The sequence below is a fragment of the Sardina pilchardus genome, chromosome 20 (assembly GCF_963854185.1).
Source record: "Sardina pilchardus chromosome 20, fSarPil1.1, whole genome shotgun sequence".
Classification (NCBI taxonomy): Eukaryota; Metazoa; Chordata; class Actinopteri; order Clupeiformes; family Clupeidae; genus Sardina; species Sardina pilchardus.
The window spans coordinates 16,499,492-16,526,620 of record NC_085013.1 but is presented as its reverse complement, the minus strand read 5'-3'; the positions used below and the strand labels follow the sequence as shown (position 1 = coordinate 16,526,620).

The window sequence follows — 27,129 nt, the reverse complement described above, 5'->3', positions numbered from 1 at the left end:
TGCTTGTTTGTCTGAGTGCGTGTCTGTGTGTTTGTAGGCGCGTCACTCTGTACTCTTGCACTCCCTGATGCCTGAACACCATAACAGCCCTTTTATAGCGGCACAAGAGAGCCAACCTCTCAAGGACGGTAGATTGTCCATCTTCTTTCAACTCCACTTAGCCCACCCGAGTCATAAGCGGTTCCGGAAAACATTGACCATAAAGGAAAATAATCAGAGCCATGTTTGTGACAATCAATGGTAAAGGTCATAAATGACATCAGTAGAGATTAGCAAGTAGATATCATTTCAGGATGACCATATTCACTGTTGGACGTGAGGGGCACAAGGCTCCCCTTACACGGGTTCAAGAGCAGGAGATTAAAATCCAGACTAAAGGTATAGTCATAGATGTTGTCTGTCCTGGCACAGAACAATTAAATGTGTTCACTCCACTTTCTAAAGGTGTTTTAATGGTGGAGATTATTCAGATATGCCTGCAGAACAGATATGACTGATATACATCTAGAAGCATAGTCTGCCTAGGTGCTTCAGCTTCTCTCCACTTTATGTTGAGTAGGATATGATCACTGCTAAGAAAGTGCAAGTGTTGGAAAGTTTAGAGAAGCAGAAATACACTTTTTTGACTATTCCTTCATTGTTTAATCGTTCTTGTATTTTACTTTTAAAAATAATCCCATAATATGAAACACGTTAAGAAAAAAAGTTTCATTATAATCATAATAGATTATTCTGGTGTATAGTCACAGAGAGAGAGAAAGAGAGAGAGAGAGAGAGAGAGAGAAAAACACACTTACACATTCAGGACAAGCAACATTAAGCACTGAATATAGTGTGACAGTTTCTTCTATTATTTCCATGTTGCTTTCCAGAGGATAAGTGCATTATACTCCTGATAGGCTCCGTTCCTGCACATCATCTTGATATCTTTTCAATGCAAGGACAGGGCAGGTAAAGAGCAAATGATTTCCCACCCACTGCAAAACAAAAGTGTATAGGAAAAAAGACACTTTGTTGGCTGTTATTCTTTAGAGCAATTAATACTGTTTTGTGACCTTGAGGGTTTTGCATCTACCTCATGGCATACTGACAAGCATATGGGAAGGTTGTGTTTGTCTGAATGCAATCTGGTGAGTGGAAAAGCTTTTAGTGGTTGCTCTATAAGTGAATGGCCAACCCCCAAAAGCATGAGTCCAGGCACTACTGAGATTTCTATGACAAAGCAAATATTTTTTCCTAATGAAAATAAAACAAATACACAATTCCTCAGAATGATCAACAGTCGAATAGTTGGGAAAGAGGTTGGGCTAAACAACATACAAACACTCAAAGTCGGGTATTTTTAAAAACAGAGATTTTTCCTCCTTTGTATCGCAAAATAATTCTATCCACATGGATATATAGAAACAGCCCTTGAAGGCTGTCAAAAACATGTCAATAAAACAGAAGGCAATATTGGCCAATCGAAGACCTGACAACAATTTAACGTCACAATCCAAAAACATTGTTTTCCCTTGCCCACACGCAAACACTGACATGGATATTTAAAAAATCTCCGCTTATGCCTCTTCAGAGCCATAAAAAAAATAGGCCTATCTCAAGCGTCTGCCCCTTTATGGTAGCTTGTTTTCGCTAAGCCATTCTTCCTTCTTGCTTTTTTGTCTAAGGTTTTAGAGAAAGTGGTCTTCAAGCAAGTCTATGACTTCTTACACTTATACCAGAGCAACCTGCTAGACCCAATGCAGTCTGGTTTCAAGAGTGGTCATTCTACTGAAACTGCTCTTCTGTCTGTAACTGAAGCATTGAGGTTAAGTCTTATGCTCAGTCATCAGTATTAAAGTAACATTTAAGCACTTTTCCTCTGTCGCACGCACGCTATTTGTTTAACCAGCACCGGCTTTGCAAATAACAATGTCCACAGGTAGAGTGCAGTATGTATGATTTTATGAAAGTATGATGTGAGCAGGAGATTAAAATCCAGACTAAAGGTATAGTCATAGATGTTGTCTGTCCTGGCACAGAACAATTAAATGTGTTCACTCCACTTTCTAAAGGTGTTTTAATGGTGGAGATTATTCAGATATGCCTGCAGAACAGATATGACTGATATACAGTACATCTAGAAGCATAGTCTGCCTAGGTGCTTCAGCTTCTCTCCACTTTTTGTTGAGTAGGATATGATCACTGCTAAGAAAGTGCAAGTGTTGGAAAGTTTAGAGAAGCAGAAATACACTTTTTTGACTATTCCTTCATTGTTTAATTGTTCTTGTATTTTACTTTTAAAAATAATCCCATAATATGAAACACGTTAAGAAAAAAAGTTTCATTATAATCATAATAGATTATTCTGGTGTATAGTCACAGAGAGAGAGAAAGAGAGAGAGAGAGAGAGAGAAAAAAACACACATACACATTCAGGACAAGCAACATTAAGCACTGAATATAGTGTGACAGTTTCTTCTATTATTTCCATGTTGCTTTCCAGAGGATAAGTGCATTATACTCCTGATAGGCTCCGTTCCTGCACATCATCTTGATATCTTGATATCCATCGAGCCAAGTCAAATTTCCACCTGAGTTGTTCCACCAAGAGTTCTTCATCCACTGAGCTGACTCCTTGGTAACATGCAAGAACAAAAGCTGGTGACAGTCTGATAGGCATGATACCGTGGTCCAAGTATCCTTTCAACCAGACTCTTCCGGCTGCTTTCCATTCCTTCTCAGAATAGTCTGGTCGTAGTCTGGGAACTCTCTCTTCTTCCCTTCACACTGTTCCAATAAGTGTTCCCAGAAGGCGGAATACACCTCTCTTTACACACCATCACTGTCCACAGCTTTCTCATTTATTAACTCCATTTTCATATTAACATTCAGTACTCTTGGTTGCATGAAGACATTGAGGACATCATGAACTACTGCATGTTTACCCGTCTTAATTCCACGTACAGGACTTCTTTTTCAGACTGATCTGGTGATGCTGTAAGACTGTTCGATGATGCAGGTCCATCGTTCAATGTAGAATGCTGCAATCTAAAAAACAACAACAAAATGATTAGATGAATTATTGATTGATTGAATAAGTTAGGTTACTGACAGGATAATCAATTAATGACTGACAATCCATGTTGACATTCAATTTACCAGACGGAAAATAGGCTACAGCAACTTATCGTACAGAAAAAATTATGATTATCGCCCAGGGAGAAGAAATACTCTTTTCTGATTGGCAGGTAGGAGGCTAGCTATTAAGTAAGTGATAACGGCCACCGAGGTGTCCTGTTAAACGGAATTAATGAACGAGAGGGAGGAAAAGAACTCCCACCTATTAAATGGCTACTTTTGGCAAGTAGTCGTATAATAAGCAGGATATTGTCTGACCAGTGGACAATACATTATCCCTTGCATAAGAAATTGTATTTACATGACTCAAAAGGGAACATTTTCATCACTATTAGCAATAACCTTGTTCAACACTATACCTGGATATTGTTGACGTCACAAGGATTCCAAGGGTGGAGTCTTCACCACCACCATCATCATCAGCACAAATACCTACAGTATGTACTTCAAAGTCTTCAAGAGACGCTTGGATGGCAAGGGCAAGTGGGGAATCCACCTCATAAATGCACTGGTCTGTATGTTCATTTGATGCAAGCATTAAACAATCATTAGAAAGTGAATGCAGGACTTCCATTTCTCTCATCTCGCAGGTGGCTGGTCTTGATTGCCTGGTTGGTTCCCGTCTGGTAGTAATCAACCAAAACAAACAAAACAAAACAAAAAAACAGAACAAACACAGAATTATCACCTAAGCTTACTTAATAGACCTTTGAAGTTCTCTTACATAACAATTGCTGAGCTACAGCCCCGAATCTTTTGCACCCTAGTGACGCCTCTGCTGTTCACATGATAACCATAGGCCTATTATTAATGAATTCTCTCATCAAGGCTACCAATTAAATTTGGGGAGTTAGGCTACTATCGGTTCTTGGCAATTGACACAGTTGACTGCATGAAGTGTTGATTTAATTATTTTCGAAAAAGTTAAAGGTAGGGTTGGAGATCCTGGAAAACGATTCCAGCAAAGCTGCATTTTGAAAATACACAGGTCAAAAGTCCCAACCCTTTCTTCAGACTTCCCCCCGAAGCGACGCCTCCAGAGTACAGGAACGCGCAATGCTTGTTCACGAGCAGGAAGGTGCACGAGCTCTGTTCTGGTTCACGAGCACGAAGGTGCACGAGCGCTGTTCTGACCTGTCCATGGTTCTGAAAGCAAGCATCGATTGGCTTTGGCTAACTTTTGCTAACTTTTTCTCATGACGGATTCACAGGTAAGAAAATACCTTTCAACATCATAATGAACCTAACTAACGAATATGATTATCATTTCAAGTTATATTTATGAGTATATTAGATTAGAAGTTTGGCTATTTATTTTGATACGTGTCATATAACCTAAACTAGCTCTGGCTACTAAATAATCATTAGCAAGACTAGCCACCCGCTACCCAAAGTTAGCTAGCAGCTAGTTAGTTTACTTTTAACACTGTAATGCGCATTTCAACATTATGTTTTTCGACGTAACAGTCCTAATCATACATAGCAGGCTAACGTTACATTCCGTATGATTTATGTAGTAACAACACTGCTTGCCAGCGAACTTTACACGAATGTTTGCCTGTCTTGACGATTTATTCAAGTTTACAGTCTGTAACTTACCAACGAAAGTGTGATTCGTTTGAGTTTTAGCTGTATGTATTATATAATTTATTTAGAGCTCCCATGATGAGAGCCTCGCTGGCTCTGATTGTGATTACACGCCGTCGGAGCCATCCACATCCAGAGGGCAACGTCAGCGACAGGTGAGAGGAGCACACGGGGGGCAGAGGAGGCAGAGGCAAGGCACGCGGAGATCTGACAGGGGGTCTAGGAGAACAATACCTCCAGAGAGTTGAAGAGCTGCAAGCCCAAAGGATGGCAAGAGAGGAGGTGTTTATCACATTTATTATCAAAAATAATATTTGCCTCTGATAAAAGTACAAACCATTTTCTTTATCTTGAAGAGTGATTAGTGGCTTGTGTGCTCACCTGCCATGCACTGTATATATAATATTTTAAAGACAGAGCTGATCTTTATTAATCTATTGTATTTATCTGTTGCTTCATAGGCCAGGATTGAAACACTAAGTCTAGAACAGAGCCTTCAGCTGCTACGGCTCAGCCTGAGACGTGACCCCAGTCAGATGTTTGATCTGCTAGACCAAACATTTGGTACCCCTCCACCAGGCCCCCCAGTTCCAGGCCAACCCACCTGGTGTGTCTGCTCAAACTGCCGGGAAATGCCCACTGATCTAGAAAGAAAATGCTGTGGACAACATCCAGATTCATGCATCTCAATGCTGCCACACATGGACCAATTTATTTTGTCGGAGGGGTTTATTCGCCTTGCCAGAAGAATCTGGAACGATGTCCGGGCAGAGGCAGATGCTCCAGAAGCAGGAGAGAGCAACCGCCAGTTCCGTTATGCAGCATACAGACAGTATGTTGTGTGGCAGTATGGCGCACTTGGTCATGGTCGGCGTGTCGTCATACCCAGTTGCTGCGTTTGGAGGATTCAACAGTGTTTTCCAGATCCACTTGGGCAATATAAAGGGTTTGTCCCAAGTAGAGTTTAGTAAATTTGGTAGCTATGTACTAGCCTGATTACCATCGACTTTCAAAGGCTCTGCGAGACTTTAGTCTGACCAACAGCCTGTGCTAACACGGTTTCTTGCCAGCGCTGGTTGACCCGCCTCCTTTAAGTGCCTCGATTTGCTACTGGTAGATGTCAGAAAGCGGATTGCCGAGTTTAAACCAATAACAACACTCTTTCCGCTGCCTTGAACGCGCCTCTACCCAGAGCCGTTGGAGCTGCTCAAAGTTGATTGGTTCTCGACCAAAGGGGGCAGTTCCGCAGATTTCGGGAACTCAGAAATCCTTCTCAATGAGCAGTTGACCAGACCAGCAGCAAAAGCCTGAAGGCGTTGCGTCACTGGGAGGGCGTGCCAGGCTAGCTATGTACATAGTTAGCTTTATTTATTTTATTTATGCACGTCTCAGTTTTGTTTTGCACCCTGTTTGACTTTGTTTGGTCATCGTTCTTAAGAGGATAGCTTATTGTGAGTGAATACAGTAGGCTACAATAAATATGTTTTGGCCTTAATTAGTCATACAGACGCTGCCTATCTGGTTACCTGGATTTAATATAGCAAGTCCATACACTTTGTTCATCCTATATTATATGCTTTTAAAATTAAATGTGCTGCGGGGAAGCATTGGGGAAGTCAGTTTAGGTCAGTCAGTTTGTCCTGCAGACATAGGTGTGTGCGTTTTCAGGGAAGAAATGTGTTCTGAATATGCACAGATGTTCTTCCCAATCAGTTCCAAAAATAGGTTACATATCAAAGAAAAAGACTGAAATACATTTTCAAAGCGGCATCTTACAGAGGGCCATTAAAACATCAGCAATAGGTTTTTATCTATTGTGTGACTTTTTAATTAACCCCCCCTTTATTTATTAATATTAAAAAAGTATCAACGACTCATGATCTCACCACAGGTGTGCCTCAGGGATCCGTATTAGAGGCCCTGCTTTTTTCTATTTACACCACTTCCTTGGGTGAGACCATTCACTCTCATAAATTTGACTATCACAGGGATGATACTCAACTTTTTTAATTCTGCTAAAGCAATACGACACTCAACTTTAGCTGTCTTTCTCACCTGACGCTACCATGTCCAATCGGATTTCAGCATGCCTTAAGGATATTTCGGTCTGGATGAAAGATTGGCACCTTCAACTTAATCTATCAAAAACAGACCTGTTAGTGTTTCAGGCCCTGTCTTGTTTTGTTCTGTTTAGTGTCTTTTTCATCTTGTCCGCTCCTCATGTGACTTCCTGTTGTGTTTGTCACTTCCTGTAGCCGCCAAATATAGCTTTGTTATTGAAATTCAAGATTTAAAATAATTCATTTGAAATGTGTTATGTTTATGAATTCTGATGTTTAATCAGATTAATATAATTTGTATTTTGTATCAGGATGTAATTTAGTGTAACATTTTATAGTATGATTGCACTGTTAGGCCATAGATGATATGTAGCTTAATTAGGTGCATGTCACTTTAAGGAGTTTTGTTTCTGTTAAGTAGCCTACGTGACTGAATATAGGAGGATGCGTGGCATGAGAGTTTAGGAGTTCCACGGTTTTTCTGATCGTGTCAGTCGTGTGAGACGTGCCAAGTGTCAGTATGTATTAGTGTGACATTTGTTACAATAAAATATTCAAGCAATTCATTGGAAGACTTTTAATACACGCGTCAGCCATAGGACTCCATCTCAGATAGGTTGTTTATTGGAAACGGACCTACATCTTAGTCAGAAAAACCTTCCCGCTCCATGTGGAAAGGGAATAACGTTACTGAAGAGGATACAAGGCTCGTTGAAACTGTGACCTGCTGGTGCTTGCTTGCTTAACGAGGGATCTCGACGATTAGCCTACCCAGGCACTGTGGACTGAGAGAAAAGGGAAAGCGGCAGCTCACGGTAAGCAGTGAAAACTAGCATTGTAAAATCCGGAGAATTGACATAATGGACGATGATTATGAAGAGTTAGCTTGTGGAAAAAGAGAAACGAAAATGACAGAGAAGGCTGTTGAAGAAAAAATGAACAGGTTATCTCAGTCTCGAAAGGCTAAGCTAGGTCATCTAACTAGCCAAGCTAAGCAAGTCGAACTGCTAAAGGCCCATTCATGCTCAACGTGTGGCAATTTACGTCCGTATTTTGTACGCACGTTCTATCCGGTGGTGTATTCATACCTCCGTCCGTATTTTACGTGTGAATGCATAGCGCCCCCACTTTTTCGTGTGGTATTCGTGTGGTAGTGCTCGGTATTGCAACGTTTCATCCGTTTCATCCGTAATCATAAGCCCCTCAATTTCGTGTCAAAGTACGGACGAAATCAACGGAATGAACGTTTGAAACACTCCACACGTATCCGTATCCGTATTTTACGTTGAGCATGAATGGGGCTTAATGGAAGATGATGCTAACGTAAATACAGTTAAACAGAAATTGCGTTTGAATTATCAAGAGTCGTTTGAAGAATTTAAGAAGATAAATTATGGTTTAAAAGAGTTAGTGGATGAAGAGGACTTTAGCAAAGATCAAAATTCATGGTATGAGCCTAATATAAGCCATATTCACGAATTCATGCACAAAGTGGAAACGTGGATTAAAGCAGTGGAGGAGCGCGCAGAACAGGCTAGGCTCTGTGACGCAGATGTACAGCCTACAGATAGCGTTTCTATGGTGTCCGCTGCTGCAAGCAATAAGAGCAGAAAGCGTGGTTCAGCCGTTGGGAGCAAAGTGTCGTCTACTGCCTCCTCAGCGCGCATGAAAGTTGAAGTGGAGAGAGCTACATTGCTCGCTAAAGCTGCAGCTCTTAAACAAAAGCAAGATCTCGAACGCCAGGAAGCTGAGTTGAAAGCAAAAAGGGAACACTTAGATTTGCAAACTGCTATTGCTGTCTCTGATGCTAAACTCAAAGTTTTAGATAGTTTCCAAAATGAGCATTCATCAGATGTGAGCCCTGTATGTGGAATGACTATTGAGTCTGGATATTTACCGTTACCTGCCAGTCAAATTCCAGTCATCAACACAGACAACAGACATGGTGAATTCAGGCCACTTCAACCTGTATCAACTGAAGTTCAGCAGTCTCATTCTAACTTTGTAACTGGTGATCATCCAGTAGAAACCCTCTGCAGCGTCATGACACGTCAGAATAACATAACAGAGTTGATGGTAAAACAACAGAAAATGATGACTTTACCACCGTTGGACATCCCTACTTTCAGTGGTGATCCCCTAGATTACAACCTTTTTGTAAGAGCCTTTGAGCATGGCGTAGAATCCCGCACTGAAAGCTCTAAGGACTGTCTCTATTTCTTAGAGCAGTTTACTAGTGGACAGCCCAAAGAGCTAATTAAGAGTTGCCTTCATATGCAGCCAGATGCAGGTTACTACAAAGCCAAGCAGCTGCTCAAAGAGCATTTCGGAAATGATTACAAAATTGCTGTAGCCTACACAAACAAGGTCTTGAATTGGACGCCTATCAAGCCAGAAGATACAGAGGCTTTAAATGGCTTTTCACTCTTTCTAACAGCTTGCTCTAACACAATGGCTGAAGTGAGTTACATGGAAGAGCTTGATAATGTTGCAAACTTGAAGGCTATCGTAGCAAAGCTTCCATACAAGCTACGTGAAAGGTGGAGATCTGTTGTCTGTAGCATGCAAGAGCAACGAGACAGACGAGTCAGATTTAAGGATCTGGTTGAGTTTATTAACAAACAAGCCAAAATTGCACTTCATCCAGTCTTTGGTGACATAAAAGACAGCACACCAACTAAAGCATCCACAACTAAACAAATTAATTACAAAGAGCAAAAGAAAGGTGTAATTAAGAAGTCTTTCACCACCACTGCTGTACAGCTGGAACATCAAGAGAAAGACACAAAGACAATGGAGCATACAAACCCTGTTACACCTGCAACAAAGACATGTCTCTTCTGTAAAGGTGAACATGCTATAGAGTCATGTGTTAAGCTTAGAGGCAAGCCACACAAAGAGAAGCTGGAATTCTTGCGAAGCAAAGGACTGTGTTTTAGCTGCGTGAAGCAAGGTCACATGAGCAAATTCTGTAAGGGAAAGGTGAGCTGCGAAGTGTGTTCTTTATCCCATCCTACACTGCTGCATATTAAGAAGAAAGACACAGTTAGTGATACAGACAAGAAGACTAACAGTGAAGGTCAAACAGTCTTGAGTGCGTTCGTCTGTGCAGAGCCTGAGGGTTATGAGCTGACTGGGGCCGGAGAAGATGACTGCATACTCACAATAGTTCCTGTCCGAGTCAAAGCCAAGAAGGGAAGCGATGTGGTGCAGACTTACGCCTTTTTGGACCCGGGCAGTTCTGCCACGTTCTGTACGGAGGCACTAAAGGACAAACTGAAGCTCAGTGGAAGAAAGACTGAAATACTGCTAAGGACCATGAATGAAGAGAAACCTGTCTGCACTTACGTAGTGTCAGGCTTGGAGGTCAGCAGTCTGTCCTGTGATGAGTTCATTGATCTGCCTGACACCTTCACGCAAAGGCTGATACCTGTGGGAAAAGAAAACATACCAAAACAAAAGGATCTTGAAAGGTGGTCTTACCTTAAAGAAATAGTTTTACCTGAAATTGAAGCCGATATCGGATTGCTGATCGGAGCGAATGTTCCAAAGGCTATGGAGCCCTGGGAGGTGGTGAGCAGTGTCGGTAATGGACCGTACGCTGTAAGAACCAAGCTAGGTTGGACCGTGAATGGACCTCTGAGGGAAGGTTGCAGTCACACAGATAAGAGAAAACCAACCAAGACCATAGCAAACCGTATATCAGTGGCCTGTTTAGAGAATCTGTGGCTTCAACAGTTCAAGATGGATTTCCCAGAGGAAGGAAAACACGAAGCAGTGGAAATGTCTAGAGAGGACCATCAGTTTATGGATATGGTCATGGAATCTGCCAAACTAGTGGATGGCCACTACAACATATGTTTGCCTCTGAAGAACAAATTGGTCAACATGCCAAACAATCGCACTGTTGCTGAGCAGAGAGCACATAACTTACGGCGGAAGTTTATCAGAAATGATTGCTATCGACAAGAATACTCTGACTTCATGGAGGACCTAATACAAAAGGGTTATGCAGTACGAGTGTCTGACGAAGTGACACACAAGGAAGGAAAAGTGTGGTATATACCGCACCATGCAGTATACCACCCTGTGAAGCAGAAACTAAGAGTTGTGTTCGACTGCGCAGCATCCTATCAAGGTACATCACTGAATGATCAACTCCTTCAGGGCCCGGACTTGACCAGCAGTTTAATTGGCGTGGTAATCCGATTTAGACAAGAGCCTGTGGCAATCATGGCAGACGTGGAAGCAATGTTCCACCAGGTAAGGGTGCCTGATGAAGATTCCAATTTCCTGAGATTCCTTTGGTGGCAAGGCGGTGACTGCAATCAAGCTCTGACTGAACACAAGATGACTGTACACTTGTTTGGAGCCACATCCTCCCCGAGTTGTGCCAGTTTCGCCTTGAGGAAGTGCGCCGAAGATCAAAGTGGACAGTTCAGAGCTGAAGTTGTACAAACAGTCTTACAGAATTTTTATGTTGACGACTGCCTGAAGTCCGTCGCTACAGATGAAGCAGCGATTTCAATGTGTGAGGATCTCAGGAAAATCTGTGCTAATGGAGGCTTTCGTCTCAACAAATGGGTGAGCAACCGCCGAAAAGTGCTTGACTCAATCCCAAAGTCTGAACTGGCGAGAGAGATGAAAACCTTGGATCTCGATCAGGATGAGCTTCCTCTGGAGAGAGCCCTCGGTCTCAATTGGTGTGTCGAGTCAGACACATTTAGGTTTAAGATCTCCATCAAAGACCGCCCATTCACAAGAAGGGGTCTTCTTTCAGTCGTTGGTTCAATTTATGACCCGTTGGGCTTTCTGGCGCCTGTGGTTTTGCCAGCAAAGACTATCCTGCAAGACTTATGCAGACTGAAGATCGGGTGGGATGATGACTTACCTGAGCACATCAAGAAGCGGTGGTCTGACTGGTTAGCCAGTCTTCCTGCTTTGGAACATTTCTCAATTCCAAGGTGCTTTAAGCCTGAAGAATTTGGAGATTATGCATTTGCACAATTACATAATTTTGCCGACGCAAGTGAGAATGCGTATGGGTCAGTCAGTTACCTTCTCATGCGGAATGCAAATAACAAGACTCACTGCGCGTTCATGATGGGCAAGTCCAGAGTGGCTCCTCTTAGGCCTCCTACCATTCCCCGTATGGAGTTGACTGCTGCTACAGTAGCTGTGAAAATGGATGGTGTCCTGAGAAGAGAGCTACAATTGGATCTTGCAGAGTCAATATTTTGGACGGATAGTACGGTGGTTCTCAAGTATATTCAGAACGAGACCACACGTTTCCGCACCTTTGTAGCGAACAGAGTTGCAGCCATTCTGAAAGGCTCTGATGTGGAACAATGGAGACATGTCCGTACCGACAAGAATCCGGCCGACTGCGCCTCTAGAGGGCAAAGCGTGGATGAATTCCTGGAGAACACAAATTGGGTGTCAGGTCCAGAATTCCTTTGTACTCCAGTTGAGTGTTGGCCAAAGACTCCATTGAGCAATACAGAAATCACCTCAGACGATCCTGAGGCTAAAAGAGTTACAGTAAACTTGATAAATGTGGAAGAGAATGTGACTCCATTGAAGAGATTGATCAACTACTTCTCATCGTGGATGAAGTTGAAAAGAACTGTGGCGTGGTTTTTGAAGCTAAAGGCCTTACTTTTGGGTCTCTGTCAAAGGCGTAGAGAGCTGTGTGCAGCCAACAAGGAAGATGGCCTAGATAGTGGTCAACAGCTGATGCAGAGACAGATGGACAGTTTTAAGGCAAGCTTCAAGCACACACGCATTACAGTGGAGGACTTGGATCAGGCAGAGCTTGACATCATCAAATTTTGTCAGAAGGAGAAGTTTTCAGATGAGATTTCGACTCTACTCAAGGGACAGAATGTGAAGCGCAGCAGCCAGTTGTATAAGCTGAACCCCATACTTCAAGATGGTCTGTTGCGAGTTGGTGGAAGGCTAAGTCGTGCAGCTATGCCAGAAAGTAGTAAGCAACCTGTCATCTTGTCTAGAGACTTTCACATTGTCAATCTACTCCTCCAAGAAATCCATGAAGAAACTGGACACGGAGGTCGTAATCATATGCTCTCTGAATTACGTCAGAGGTTTTGGATCCCGAGTGCTAACACTGCAATAAGAAAGATCCTTGGAAAGTGTGTGACTTGTCGGCGCTTACACGGAAAGGTTGGAAGACAACTAATGGCTGATCTTCCGCAAGAGCGAGTATTGCCAGATGATCCACCTTTCACCAGAGTTGGGGTGGACTATTTCGGACCATTTGAGGTGAAACGTGGAAGGAGCCTCATAAAGAGATACGGAGTTATATTCACTTGTTTAGCTGTTCGCGCAGTGCACCTTGAGCTCGCCTCGTCATTAGACACGGATTCATGCATACACGCTATCCGGCGCTTCATTGCATGGAGAGGACAAGTGAAGGAGATTCGCTCGGATAACGGGACAAACTTTGTTGGTAGCAATCGTGAGCTGAAGACCGCCATTGCTGATTGGAACGCATCACAGTTTCAGCATCTGTTCCACCAACATGGAATCAAGTGGACATTCAACCCTCCCACTGCTTCACATCACGGTGGAGTGTGGGAGAGGTTGATAAGATCTGTAAGGAAGGTGCTGAATTCCACTGTGAGAGAACAAACCCTGGACGAAGAGAGCCTTCACACGGTTCTTTGTGAGGCGGAATCGATCATCAACAGTCGACCTATCACGAAGGCGTCAAGTGACGCGAACGATTTAGAGGCACTGACGCCTAACCACCTCCTGTTGCTGAAAACAAAGCCATCGCTACCTCCTGGATTGTTCGACAAGGATGATCTCTACTCGCGACGTAGATGGAAACAGGTTCAATATATGTCGAATTTATTCTGGAAGCGATGGATCAAAGAGTACCTACCTCAACTTCAGGAGCGTCAGCGGTGGGCCACAGCATCAAGAAACTTCGCAGAAGGAGATGTGGTTCTTCTCGTGGATGACTGTGCGCCAAGAAACTCATGGATCATGGGAAAGATTATCGAGACTGTTCCAGACAAGAAGGGTCTCGTTCGCAGAGTACGGATTAAGACGAAGACTAATATCTTGGACAGACCCATTACGAAGATCTGTCTGCTTGTGGATTCTTGATGGGCAGGTGGTAAAGACCGAGCCCCCACGATGAGCCATGTGCTAGCAACCTCTGGCTCTCTTTTTCTCTTTCTCTCTCTCTCTCTCTCTCTCTTTCTCTCTTTCTCTTTTTCTTTGAAGATGGACTGCCAATGGACTTTCAGAAGCTTTATGACAAAGCTATATCCTTTTTTGTGTTTGAATTTAATGTTTTGTGAATGTGAATGCCTGTTCATGTGATATAAGGCAAGATTGAATAGAAATAAGATAATTGTTCTGATTGATTGCATTATTAGAACAATTAGGGGCCGGTAATGTAGCCGCCAAATATAGCTTTGTTATTGAAATTCAAGATTTAAAATAATTCATTTGAAATGTGTTATGTTTATGAATTCTGATGTTTAATCAGATTAATATAATTTGTATTTTGTATCAGGATGTAATTTAGTGTAACATTTTATAGTATGATTGCACTGTTAGGCCATAGATGATATGTAGCTTAATTAGGTGCATGTCACTTTAAGGAGTTTTGTTTCTGTTAAGTAGCCTACGTGACTGAATATAGGAGGATGCGTGGCATGAGAGTTTAGGAGTTCCACGGTTTTTCTGATCGTGTCAGTCGTGTGAGACGTGCCAAGTGTCAGTATGTATTAGTGTGACATTTGTTACAATAAAATATTCAAGCAATTCATTGGAAGACTTTTAATACACGCGTCAGCCATAGGACTCCATCTCAGATAGGTTGTTTATTGGAAACGGACCTACACTTCCTGTGTCCTGTGCCATGTGTTCCTTTGTTTGTTTTGCCTGGTGTCTGTGTGCCCTGTGCCTGTGTCTTGGCCCCTCACCTGATCCTCGTTAGTCTGTTTAATTATGGTTTCCAGCCCTGTGTTCACCTGTCTCTTGTTCTACCTAGTTCCTTGTCCGGCTATGCCCCGTTAACCTTGTTACCTCTTTGTATTTAAAGTACCCCCTGTCTCTGAGTCCTCAGTCTTGGTTAGTCAATAGTCGTATTGTTGTTCATGTGGTTTGATAGGTCTCAAGTAAAGATTCTCTTTATTCTAACTTTTCCTTGCCTCGCCTTGCCCTGCGTTTGGGTCCAAGACTCCCACTGTGACACCAACAGAATAGCATCCAGCAGTTGCCCAGTGCTCTCCTTTCCTGCTATTTTAGATCTGACAAGAGGGGTCTAAAAGCATATCTGTTCAGTTCAGCATGCAAAGTTAATCAGTATGTACTATGAGTTATGTTTTTTGTATATTATATTATAGTATATTAGTATAGGCCTATATTATAGTATTTGTTTATTTTTTTGTAAATTGCTTTGGACAAAAGGTGTCTGCCAAATCCCAAAACCATAATGATAACCATAATAACCATTCTTACTTAGCATGACAGCTACCTCAAAGCTGCATCAATTTTAGTTTTCATTAAATAACAGGGTGCAAGTTGAAAATTACTTCTTTAACAGTCTGAGACTAAATATTTAATCCATGTACAATATGTAGTTATTGTAGGAATATTGCAAGTCAATGTTATGAATGTAATTCATCAGTAGATGGGGTTCTAACTGCTACTGTTTCACTACATGCCTAATACCATTCCAATAATTCAGTTAAAGGTTACTGTAAGTTATTTGGTAACACTTTACATTACAGATCAGTAATAAGTGGGTAATGTTATGGTAATATATATGCAATTTCATGGTTATAATGTTTTTAAACCACATATTACAAATAATTAATGTGTAATTTCTAGACAATTACTGTAGCCTGGGTGTTCCCATCCTGCCTTGCTTTATGATTTCATTCACGCTGCTAAGGCAGTCTGGAAACTACCACCCTAATTTTTGCCTGAGATAGGGGACCAATCACAGAACAGGGGGGAAAGCAAGACCATGATGAGCTATGTACAGACGCATTTGATAGACGTCTGTGGCGCCCAATGATTTGGGCATTTTTTCCAAATACGAGAAAATAAACGTCTGGTTGCCAGACCACGTCTCGTTTGAGAAGTGGTAGGCGCTAGCCAGGCTACAATTACTGTGCAATTACCATACAACAACAATGCAAATAACTTGGGTAAAATAAAATGGTAATAACGGCTGTAAATATGTACTTACCGAAGCAATACATATTTAGGATTTACTTACTGTGTGACATAATATTTCTGTAATTATACCAACATGATGGTGCTATGAAGGACTAAATTACATAGTAACTTCTAAATGTTATGGCACAATTACACAGTGGTCAAAGTTTTTGTAGTTTGATGGTAAAATGTGACCTGTTATCTGTTATATAAATGAGGTAATTTCACAATAGCTATATATGGTATCAGGGCTGTAAAATACTGTTTTGTCTTTTTGAAAGGATTTCAACAACTCCCCACCGTACAAAAACCTTTCGAAAAGACAAAACAGTATTTTACAGCCCTGATACCATATAGTTATTGTGAAATTACCTCATTTATTTCATCATAACAACAGATAACAGGTCACATATTATGTCACAATAAGTAAATCCTAAATATTTATCGCTTCGGTAAGTACATATTTACAGCAGTTATTACTATTTTATTTTACCCTTAAATCCAAGATATTTGCATTGTTGTTGTATGGTAATTGAACAGTAATTGTCTAGAAATTACACATTAATTATTTGTAATATGTGGTTTAAAAATATTATTACCATTAAATTGCATACATATTACCATAACATTACCCACTTATTACCGATCTGTAATGTAAAGTGTTACCAGTTATTTCATGTGTTATTCATTTGTTAATTAATTAATGGTCATTAGTCATATGTTTGGTATTCTTGTAACACTGATAATGACCTGTGTTGAGATGGGTGTTTTGCAGGAAAAGTAGTGTGTTATGTGCAGTGCCGCGGTTAGCACCATGCCTTTGAGGAATCCTATTAGGGTGGATTATGAGGATAAGATGTCTTGTCAGTCCACAGAAACTCAGCTCTGCCCCACAGGTCTTCTCTCCAGCGAAAGAGAAATGCACTGTTAAACTGCGTTGGCCCATTGCTGTGAGGACGACTTGTTTGTGCGTGAAAACGGGCAATGTTGCTCTTTTATCCTCTGCATCGTGACTGGGGAGGGTGGGCGTCAGTGCACATCTGAGGGTGAGTGGCTGTCTGTATTATTCCACTGACAGAGCAATGGAAATGGAATGGCCTGTGTCTCAGATGTAACATAACTGTGTTCTTTTACCTTGTTAGTGGTGAGTATTTGCTAATGTGCAGGGTGTTTGTCATTGCAGACCTTTGTAATTATTTCAGTGCAGCAACTCTTAACCAAGGCTGGGTTGGGTGTTGTAGTGAGGAGAGAAATACAGAGATGTTGTACATCCTTAACTTATGCTTTATTAGACATAAACCAAAATGTAGTGAAATAAACAGTATTTAAAGTTATAAGGGATACGTGTATTTTCCAAACTGTTGTAACATTATTCCTCTACTGAGAGGCATCAAACAATGCAGCTACCTGATCTACAACAATTGGACTTCAGTAAAAAATGAAGTGTTCCTTGCATTCACTGAATAATAGCGCTTAACTATGCACTGAATCATTTGGATAATGTCTAAGTTCTGTGACAAAGAGATGTCACTACACTGTGACTAGTGTAGGCTATTTGTAGTCAGCGTTTGCTGAATACACATGTAGATAAGTACAGTAGGTTAAGTAGGCACATTACCAGTGCATTTATATATCCTGTTAAAACTTGTATCATATTACAAACAGCCACAATCCACATATAACATCTGGCATACGGCCTGTTTTGTAATGTGCATTGTGTTTCTGAGGTGGCATGATAAATCCTGATAGACTTGTCCAGCAGTTGTTTAATCTCTACTCTGAGCTCATCTTAATGGCCAATTACCTTGATGCCATAGAAACGAGTCACGAGTTGGCAGTCGCCGACTGAGGGGTAGCAACCCGACGATCAGTCCTCGCACCGTAATACGACTAACCTGAGATGACTGACCACTGCCATCATGGTGCTCTTAGATCTGGGCCATGTGTTGAGGCTGGCTCTCCACAAGGCTCCTTTAGTTTAGTATGTAAGAATATAAAGTGTTCATATGTGTATAGATTAGAGTAGGAGTATCTAATAAAGATGAAATACATTTATGAGGAATATAAAGCTCTAATAAAGCATACGATTTGAAATACTGATCAAATTGACGTCTGCCCTCTTCACTTATCACTTGATAGGCATCGGGGAAGTCCACTTGAAGTATACAAATGACCCCTCATTAAAGTTACTGAAGGCATTTGTGTGGTTTCTTCAAATAGATCGTCTCTGGACAGTCTGGAATGGCTTACTGCAAAGAGTTAGTGAGATGCTTAGTTGTCAGATTTCAGGTGATTATGCAAATTGGTCCTGTTTCTGAACTGCTGACACATTTCCCCAGTTTCTGAGCTGTTACTTACAGTACTCTAATTTGTATTCTATACAGATCAACCAAATGGTGCTTGTGGATTGGCTCTCCACCATGTTTACACAGACTGAAAAGACAATTTCCACAAAGAGATGTGAACGGACTGATGTCTCTCTCAGAACCTGAATGCAGAAGAGCCTTGGGTCTTTCTCTTGTCTTTCTCACTGGACCGGGGCCACCTCAGGAGCTGACCTGCCGGACCCCACAGAACCATGAGGCTCTCCCTGGCCCACGCGCCGGTCCGGCTCGCTCTGTGGCTGCCGTGGGCCACGGTGACGGTGGCGTCTCTGTTGCTGTCGGACAACCTGACGGGCTTCCACGGCGACGAGAGCGGCGGCACGCACCGCGTGAGCAGCGGGCTCATGCAGTGCGGCGAGTACAGCAACGAGGTGATGCCCAACGGCCAGTGCCGCCTGATGGCCACGCTGCCGCAGCTGGCTGAGCAGCGCTGCCCGGACATGTTCCGCTGCACGGACGAGGTCTCGTACTGGCTGCGCGAGAACGAGGAGCGCAAGCAGCAGGTGCAGGACCTGAAGGAGACCATCTCTGAGCTGCTGGAGGAGCTGCGCAGCCACCGCCACCGCATCAAGGTGCTCGAGATGCAAGTAAGGACACGTGTGGGTGTGTGTGTGTGTGAGATGGGGGTCAGGAGCCACTGCTGTTGCAACAAGGTGCTTGGTGTGTGTGGTTTCTATATGTGTGTGTGGGGGGGGGCTCACCCCTTTAAATTAAACAGTGGCATTTCTGATAAAGCCACTAAATTCCTTATCTGACAGACTCTTTGTGTATTTGTCTGCATGTTGTGTTATGTGCTTGAGAGGCTTGGACAGAGAGCCAGCCTGAGTGCAAATGATAGTGGGCCTGAAGTCAAAGAACAGACAAAATAACTTGAACCCATTAATAAATTAACTCAATTAACTCAATCCCTGCTCCAGAGTGAATAAAAGACTGAAAAGGTAAAAAGACACAGGGTATATTTTACATCCTTGTAATGTTGCTGTACTGTACATCCCCCCAGCAGCAAACCCCAATAGACTGGGCACCCTGGTGATATCGCTCATCCAGCAGCCTCTCCAAGCTGCATGCATACGTGGGGGAAACTCCCCAAGCATCCACCCAACCAACCACGCCGCCAGCCACCTAACCGGTCTCTCCCCTAATGCCTCTTTAACCCCTGGACAATAACTGGATTAGTGCTGAGACCTGGCTCTGTCCCACGTGCTGCCCTGCCGCGGGAGTCAGTGCTCCTGACAGCAGGTGGCCCTGAGGCGACGGGCTCCTTACCTTACCCACAGCCTCCTCACTTGACATTTACAAAGGGCCCACAAACCCTCCATACAGGGCTTATGCACACAGCAACAAAGGACTGGGATATTTCACGCTGGACAACTGAAGCGGTTCACTTTTGTCAAGCTCTTTCACTGTGCTAATCAATTTGGCTTTGTTTTCATGTACAGTAGTTGCTAGCAGGCTATTGTTCTGACAGGATTCAACCTGTACATGTCTTAGGGACACCAGTGAAGCTGTGACTGGCTGCCTTAGGTATTTTATGCCCGTTGAGAGGGAGAGTCTTTAAATCAGTTGTTTCACTTGTTTGCAACACAAATGTACGAATGTGCTTTAATAGGGAGGCTATATATAAAGCAATACCTTCCTCAGCATATGGTCTGAGCTATTTGATTAAAGGATTGCTCCTCTCAGTGTTCTTGTTCTAATTGGGATTTGGTAATGGAGTTCAGTTTTAACTTCTGTCAAGACTTCAAGCTCCACAGGAGATGTCATGAGATACAGGAAGATTGACAGTCGTCATAGCTATTGAGCCATAGATTGATCCTGCATAGCCACCGGAGAATCTCAAGTGTTAGAATGTAAATATGTGGAAGATACTGCTATTGCTAAACTGATTGGCGTATTCTAGAACCCGATGGAATTGCTCTGCCAGATTACCATGATGACCATAAGACAGCATGGTGGCTACTTGATCACGTCGGGGTCACCACCCACAAGACAGTCCAAAAGTGTTCTTGAAGGTTAATGGAAGTAACACTTGACTGGAAGGCATACGAGTTCCTGAACTTCATGACACAGGAAATGCATCAGTGGCAAATATTGTGGGAAACTATGATTAATCTGACTCTTAACAACCACCATCCCCATCCGTTCTCTCTATGGTAAGGAGGCCAGGAACAAACGAGGCAAACGTGTTTTCGCTGAAGAGTTAAATTTGAATGAATTTGTGTAAACATTCCATAACCCTTTTCCTGCTCCCCAGTTTGTTCATGGAAAACTACCTCCTCAAACAATTTTTCTTGTGCATGGAGTACAAGGCAGAGAACTGTTTGCAAGTGTTTGTAGATGTTTGCCTATGTTTGTGAATTTGAACACACATTAAAGGGTAATTACAACATTGTTAAGATGTGGCCAGGTCATTGCATTCAAAGCATGAGGAACACACACAAGCCTTTTTGCCACAAGCCTTTACTGCTTTAACATGGTGACCACTGCATGTCACTTTTTCAACTCTGATTTGTGGCCCTCCTCCGTTTGGCAGCACCAGGCGCGGACGGGCTGGAACGCGTCGCTGGAGCAGCGCTTCCACACGCTGGAGGAGAGCTACACGGAGGCCACGGCTCTGCTGCAGGTGCACGGCTCGCTCATCTACGACATGCAGCGGCAGGTGCGCAACCTGTCCATGGTGGTGGAGCGTGTGCGCCGCAACCCGGGCTGCATGATCAACATCGTCCGCACCAGCCCGCTGCTTAACGCCCATGAGGTGCTCCACCCAGGTCAGTGCAGCACACAGACACAGTCGGCCACTCGTCAACAACTCAAACATCTGGGGCAAAAGTGACCAACAAGAGGGTCCAGCATGTATAGTAGTACCTTCATCAGCTATACGTATATAGTCTATGTGTCACAAGACATCAGACAGGGTAGCCTACCTGTGGGGTCTTAAAAGTCTTGAAAAAGTTTTACATTTAATATTGTCAAATTAAGGCCTCTAAAGTATTGAATTTTGTTTGCAAAGTCTTGAAATTTGTTTGTTTGTTGTTGCTGTTTAAAATAGATGTTGGCTACTGTGTAGGCTACAACGAATTTCAGTGGTTGAAGATGACAGTGATTGAAGTTTGAACCACTGAGATGGCAAAAGGTGGAGCAAATTTAACAATTTTAACAGAGGGTTAAGTCGCCATATTGGAGATACTCCACATCACAACAAAGTACAGGCACTTAAGTAGATCTCGAAAGTCGTCAAGGAAAATGGTTAATTATTGCCGTGTTTGGGTTGTACCAATAGGTCAAACCGACAAAAACACTTGGAATATTATCGATTTCCAAAAGTTATTAAAAACCAGGGAGAGGAATGCCAGAAGTTATCAAAGGAAAGGAGGCACTTTTGATGGACTTGGTAGTGGTACTGCATCTCCCTCACCAAACTTGTAGGGATCTGCACCGCCAATAACCCGTCATTTTTCAAAATATAATTTTCTTGTCCTTCCCTATATGCCTTTGTATGGATCTTGGATGCGTTAAGATGAGCTTTTCTGTTGTTTAGACATGACTACATTCACTTAAAGTATCCAAAGCGCACATTGTAGTCCGTTCAATTATCTGTCTGGGCATGTGCAATGCTGAACCACACAGGTTCAACACAACGCAGGTTACGTCTTGGAAAATGGCGGCCATATTGGATTTTGTGCATGGCTAATGTGCTTTTTGGAGAAAGTGGGTCCCAAAGAATATTTGTGTCAAGTTTGATGCTTGTATCACAAAGTGAATAATTGTTTTAATAATCTGCCACACTGTTGGTGCCGTGACCCGGATCGGGAGTGAAGTTTATAGGGGTAGGCCGAAGTGTAACGGATGCCAGCCAGCTTAGCTTTGGGTGTGCATAGTCTTTCAAAATAACCTCATCTAGAGCATAGGTTCCTTATTGGTCTGGCTTTGGGACCCACAATTTCCCATGTTTACAATGTGGCGACCCATATTCATTTTTAGCGCTCAAGGCAACGGATGGTGAGCTAGCTTGTAGTGCCTGTAGGCTTACCTCTTTGGGACATGCTGATGTTTGGCATTACATTTGTGAAGTGAAGTCTTCAACTCCTGATGTCACCTTTCAAATTACTCGGCAGCTTGGTCTTTGACAGGGGTGTTTGTTTCCATGTGGCATTTTAGTTTTGATGTTGTCATGTGCCAGCAATGCACTGCACACCACACACTGGGGTTTCTGTCCTATTTTGTCCTCAATTTAAGTGCATCCATATCCACATCCATATCCTAGCCTAGATATGATATGCCTGAGGTTGTGAGATTACCAAAATTACATTTGTGCACATTAAATAAATTAAGTAATTTTTAAATAATTAATTTTAATAAATTAAAATTTCAATAACACACCCAGTTGGATAATTAAAACTCTGTATAATCCAAATTAAAACATATTTTTGTTCCACATGTAAATTCATGTAGCTATTTATTACCTCTGACCTCTGAACTTCCGTAAGTAACCTTCAGGTCGGGCTAGACTAGGCTTTGGTAATTCATCCCCGGACCCCGAATGTTGAATAAATCAAATGTCTTGTGTGTGTATGTGGGTAGGAGTTTGGGTAGGGGACCCTGGCTTGTCTTAGACACAGGCAAGGGGGCCTTCAAGGAAAAAAGGTTTATAATTGTTTGTTAGCTAACTCACGTTTGTTTTGATAGCCCAAGTCTCCGCCCCTTCCGGTCGGTCCACTGGGCCAGATACGGTTTATAAAGCCATATAGCAACTTGGCCTGGAACTTTGTCATGCTGTTGCTGTTTGCTGGAGGCACTGTTAACCTAAGAAGTCGTGATATCACTATTGTGCGATATTACTATTCCCTTTTTCCATTTAAAAAATATTCATATACAGATAGCCGATTCATTTCAATGTATTAATGTGTACATATAATGTATTAAAAATGGCATATAATGATGAACACATGCTAGAAATGTACAAATTAAGAACCTGATGCTCCAACAATCTTTATTTTTTATGCATTAGCCTACTATGAATGATTGGTTTTATGCATTTCTATGAATTATTGCATTAACTAGATACTGGTATATGATGATGAAATGACCCCGAAATATTACATCACAAATTATGGTTAACCTTTGCGTGCACACTATCTAAGCTGGAGAGTTCTCAGCATAGTGACAGCATTACTCAGTCCTGAGTCATCACACTATGGATTACCTGTGGGCCACACAGAGCGGATCCTAACACGGACACAATGGCTAATTCTCATTTGTAATACTGTAGTTTGGTCAGTTGCGAGGCTGATGATGGGGTAAACAAAGTGTAAAGTTCATTTTTAATTCCCTTCATCAGCAAAGAGAGCAGAAAGGTGTCTGGCCTGTCATTTTCTTCTTGTCTGTCAATAATGTTGATTCTTTTTTTTAATGTCCACATCTAATTCTATAATCAGCAGTATATACTGTATATCCCATCCTCAGAGCAACATTTCTCTCTATAATACATTTACTGCAAATTAATAATTACCATGAAATGCAGGATGTAAACTAGCTGCTGGAAGACCTTAAGAAAGGCATCATTTTCCCTTCCAGAGGTGCAGCACATACGGAACTGTCCCATCGACTGTGCCTCGCTGTACTACAATGGGGTGCACAGGTCTGGGGTCTTCACCATTGTCCCTTCACGAGAGGGCACACCTCTGGAGGTCTACTGCGACATGGAGACTGAAGGTGAGCAAGTGAACTATGGCCTTAGCGGAGGTGGTGGGGCTACAGAGGACCGCGGACCATGTGGGCTATTTGCTCAACATTCATGTATTCATAAATTCAACCTTTATATCAAGAACCGGAAACAAACAAACAAACAAAAAAATAAATGTATTCTGATATTTTTGCCTGCTCCCTTAAAAAACACTTTAAGTGTTTTCTTTAAGGCTAAAACTGTATTAATGTGTATATATATACAATAAAACTCATACATTGCATTTAGATGGATGACTAAAATGTAAACAACAACGTAAACATATGTAAAAACTAACTTTTTCTTCTCTTTGCTCTTCAATTTATGAACCACTAAATGCTCTTAATACAGCCCCACGTAGTGAAAGGCATCAGCGTGCATGAGTCTGCATTTGACCATTTACCCTGATGGTAGGTGGTGGATGGACGGTGATCCAGAGGAGGCAGGACGGGAAGGTGAACTTCAACCGCAAGTGGAACGAGTATAAGAACGGCTTTGGGGACCTGCACACTGAGTTCTGGCTGGGAAACGACCACATCCACGACCTCTCCAGTCAGGGAGCCTATTCACTGCGTATCGACCTGGAGGACTGGAACGGCAAGCACAAGCATGCCTATTATGAGAGCTTCAGGTACAATGACTCTTATACTGTTTATACAAACCACAGGGTTCCCATGGAACATGGAATTGCTGGAATATCATGGAATTTGATCAATATAACTATCAATATCAATATCTAGTATCCGAAATACAATAATACAAATATGTTTTCATGCAAGATACAAATATGTTTTCATGTTTTCATGCAAGAGGTTATATCTGGCTATTAGCTTCACTGCTTGCTTGAGTAGTTGTGGTTAGCCCAACTTGTTTACTCCATGCCCATTCATCTCCCGGGCAAAAAACGCTACTTGGCTGCTCTGAAATCTTTGGTCAGTATTGTACCATTTATTATATTGTAGGTCATGGAATTATTTTTTGTCAGGGAAAAATCATGGAATTTTACATGGAACCCTGTGAAATTAGATAGTCACAGCCATCACATGCTATACCTAGAACTGTTGGTATAGAAGTCTCTCAGCTTAAAGTTACAAAAGAGAAAAAAGTCTACAAAATCTGATCAGATCAGATTTATAAAAACAGTTCTGTTATGGTTAGCTTAGTGTTCAAAATGTTTCCATCGGCCCCCACATATTGAGGCATCTCTTCCCTCTCCTCCTCCCCACCCGTTCCCTTCTCTTTTGCTGTATCACTATGGCAGTACTGAGGATGAAGAGCACCAGTATCGTCTGCATGTGACTGGCTTCAGTGGCACAGTAGAGGACTCGTTCGCCTGGTACCATGACAAGCAGAGCTTCAGCACACCTGACACAGGCAACATCTGCGCTGAGATCTCCCACGGAGGATGGTGGTACAACCAGTGCTTCTTCACCAACTTAAATGGAGTTTACTACAAGGTGAGAACCAAATGGTGGATATGGAAGTGTGCATTATGCGCAAAACAACACATGACTTTAAATGATTTGTTTTTCCACTTCTGACTGGAAGAACATAATGTGAACAATTTCAGCGATTTCCCACCAGCCTCTCAACTGAACAATAGTCTGTGTAGGGGGATAGATGAAAGTCTGTGAAGTCAGTGAAATTAAAAGAAAATATAAAAAGATACTAGAAATGTAGATTTATACCTGTCCTTTACATTTGTAAATTTCACTTCAGCAGTTTTACAGATTTTGTTATTCAACATTTTAGATGCCATTTTTATTTGGTAGGTCACTTCACTTCCCAACAAACTACTAAATATGACCAGGAAAACACCCCATTACAACAATGAACGTGTGACATATGCATTCATTCAGTGTCAGGTCAAAGAGGGGAAAATAGAAGAGGGGGGAATAAGTTGGCAACTGTACAGCTTTAAAATATATGCATTCCATTGACTGGGACTATGTTTTCATTGGCCACCAGGGGGGGCGCTACTCTGCTAAAAGCAAGAATCTGCTGGGCCCTGATGGCATCGTGTGGTACACCTGGAAGGACTCAGACTACTACTCACTGAAGAAGGTGAGCATGATGATTCGCCCGCGGACATTCAGGCCTCGCCTTTCTCCTTGACAACAAAAACCTGTCGAGAGCCAAGCCTGCTGTGACGCCAAAGAGCGTAACGACACACCTTTGGCAGCCTTGTCTGCGCACAGTTCCAGCAGAGAATGTGAAACCTTTAATGCAGACACAAAATGTCATGGTGTCACATATCACAATATACACATACAATACATGTTATCACACAAAGACACAAAGACACACGCGTACACACGTGTCCACACACGTAGCGTCTTCAAATTCCGTTTTCTTATGACTTTGACTTTTGGATTTTTGCATGGAGCTTGGTGTGAAGCATCATTCACAGCAAAGTATGACCATGCTGAAACAGAGCAACTGTACTGACATGGAGGACCTTAAAAGAACACTCTGCTATACATTGAACAACACTGTTCAATTCTGTCATTTATACTGTGTATATTTTCCTGTACATGCTTAACCTGCTCTGTATTAATAATTAGTATATGGGCATCACTAGTCCAGGACCATTTGAGGGCTAGTGACTTAACACAACAATATCCACCTCATTCACTCTGGATAACTGTATTCTACTACTTGTGTCATCACTATAAACTACTTTTGCCAAAGAGTAAAAGTATGCTTGATAAACACATTGATCCTAGTCTGTGAAGACATGTGACTAAGATGTAGACATGTGTGTTAGGTCAGTGGGAACCTACAGGGGGAGGATCCTCTCAGATTGTTATGTGTGTATCTCCATTCTGATGCCATTCATAATCCTCATGGTTAGACATGTCCTCCAGGGGATCCTTCTCAACGTGATCCATGTTGCTGCTCTGTTCCACTACATTAGGAAGAGAAGGACTACACTAAAACAGCATCAACTATGAGGGGTAGATGAAAAAGAACAAGAGATGACATGTTTCAATGCATAGATGAAACTACACTGTACTTTACACATTTACTTGTTTGGTGAAAATGTTTACAT

At 42.2% G+C, this 27,129-nt stretch overlaps 1 protein-coding gene across 1 annotated transcript; it reads left to right on the top strand.

The window, feature by feature from the left end:
- The first annotated feature begins 18,549 nt into the window (after positions 1-18,549).
- LOC134068026 (angiopoietin-related protein 7) lies at positions 18,550-26,192 on the top strand. The gene is made up of 6 exons (XM_062523526.1): positions 18,550-18,942; positions 20,889-21,123; positions 23,930-24,067; positions 24,492-24,708; positions 25,339-25,534; positions 26,046-26,192. Exons 1-6 carry the CDS (start codon positions 18,550-18,552, stop codon positions 26,190-26,192), a joined length of 1,326 nt encoding a protein of 441 aa, XP_062379510.1.
- The last annotated feature ends 937 nt before the right edge of the window (positions 26,193-27,129 follow it).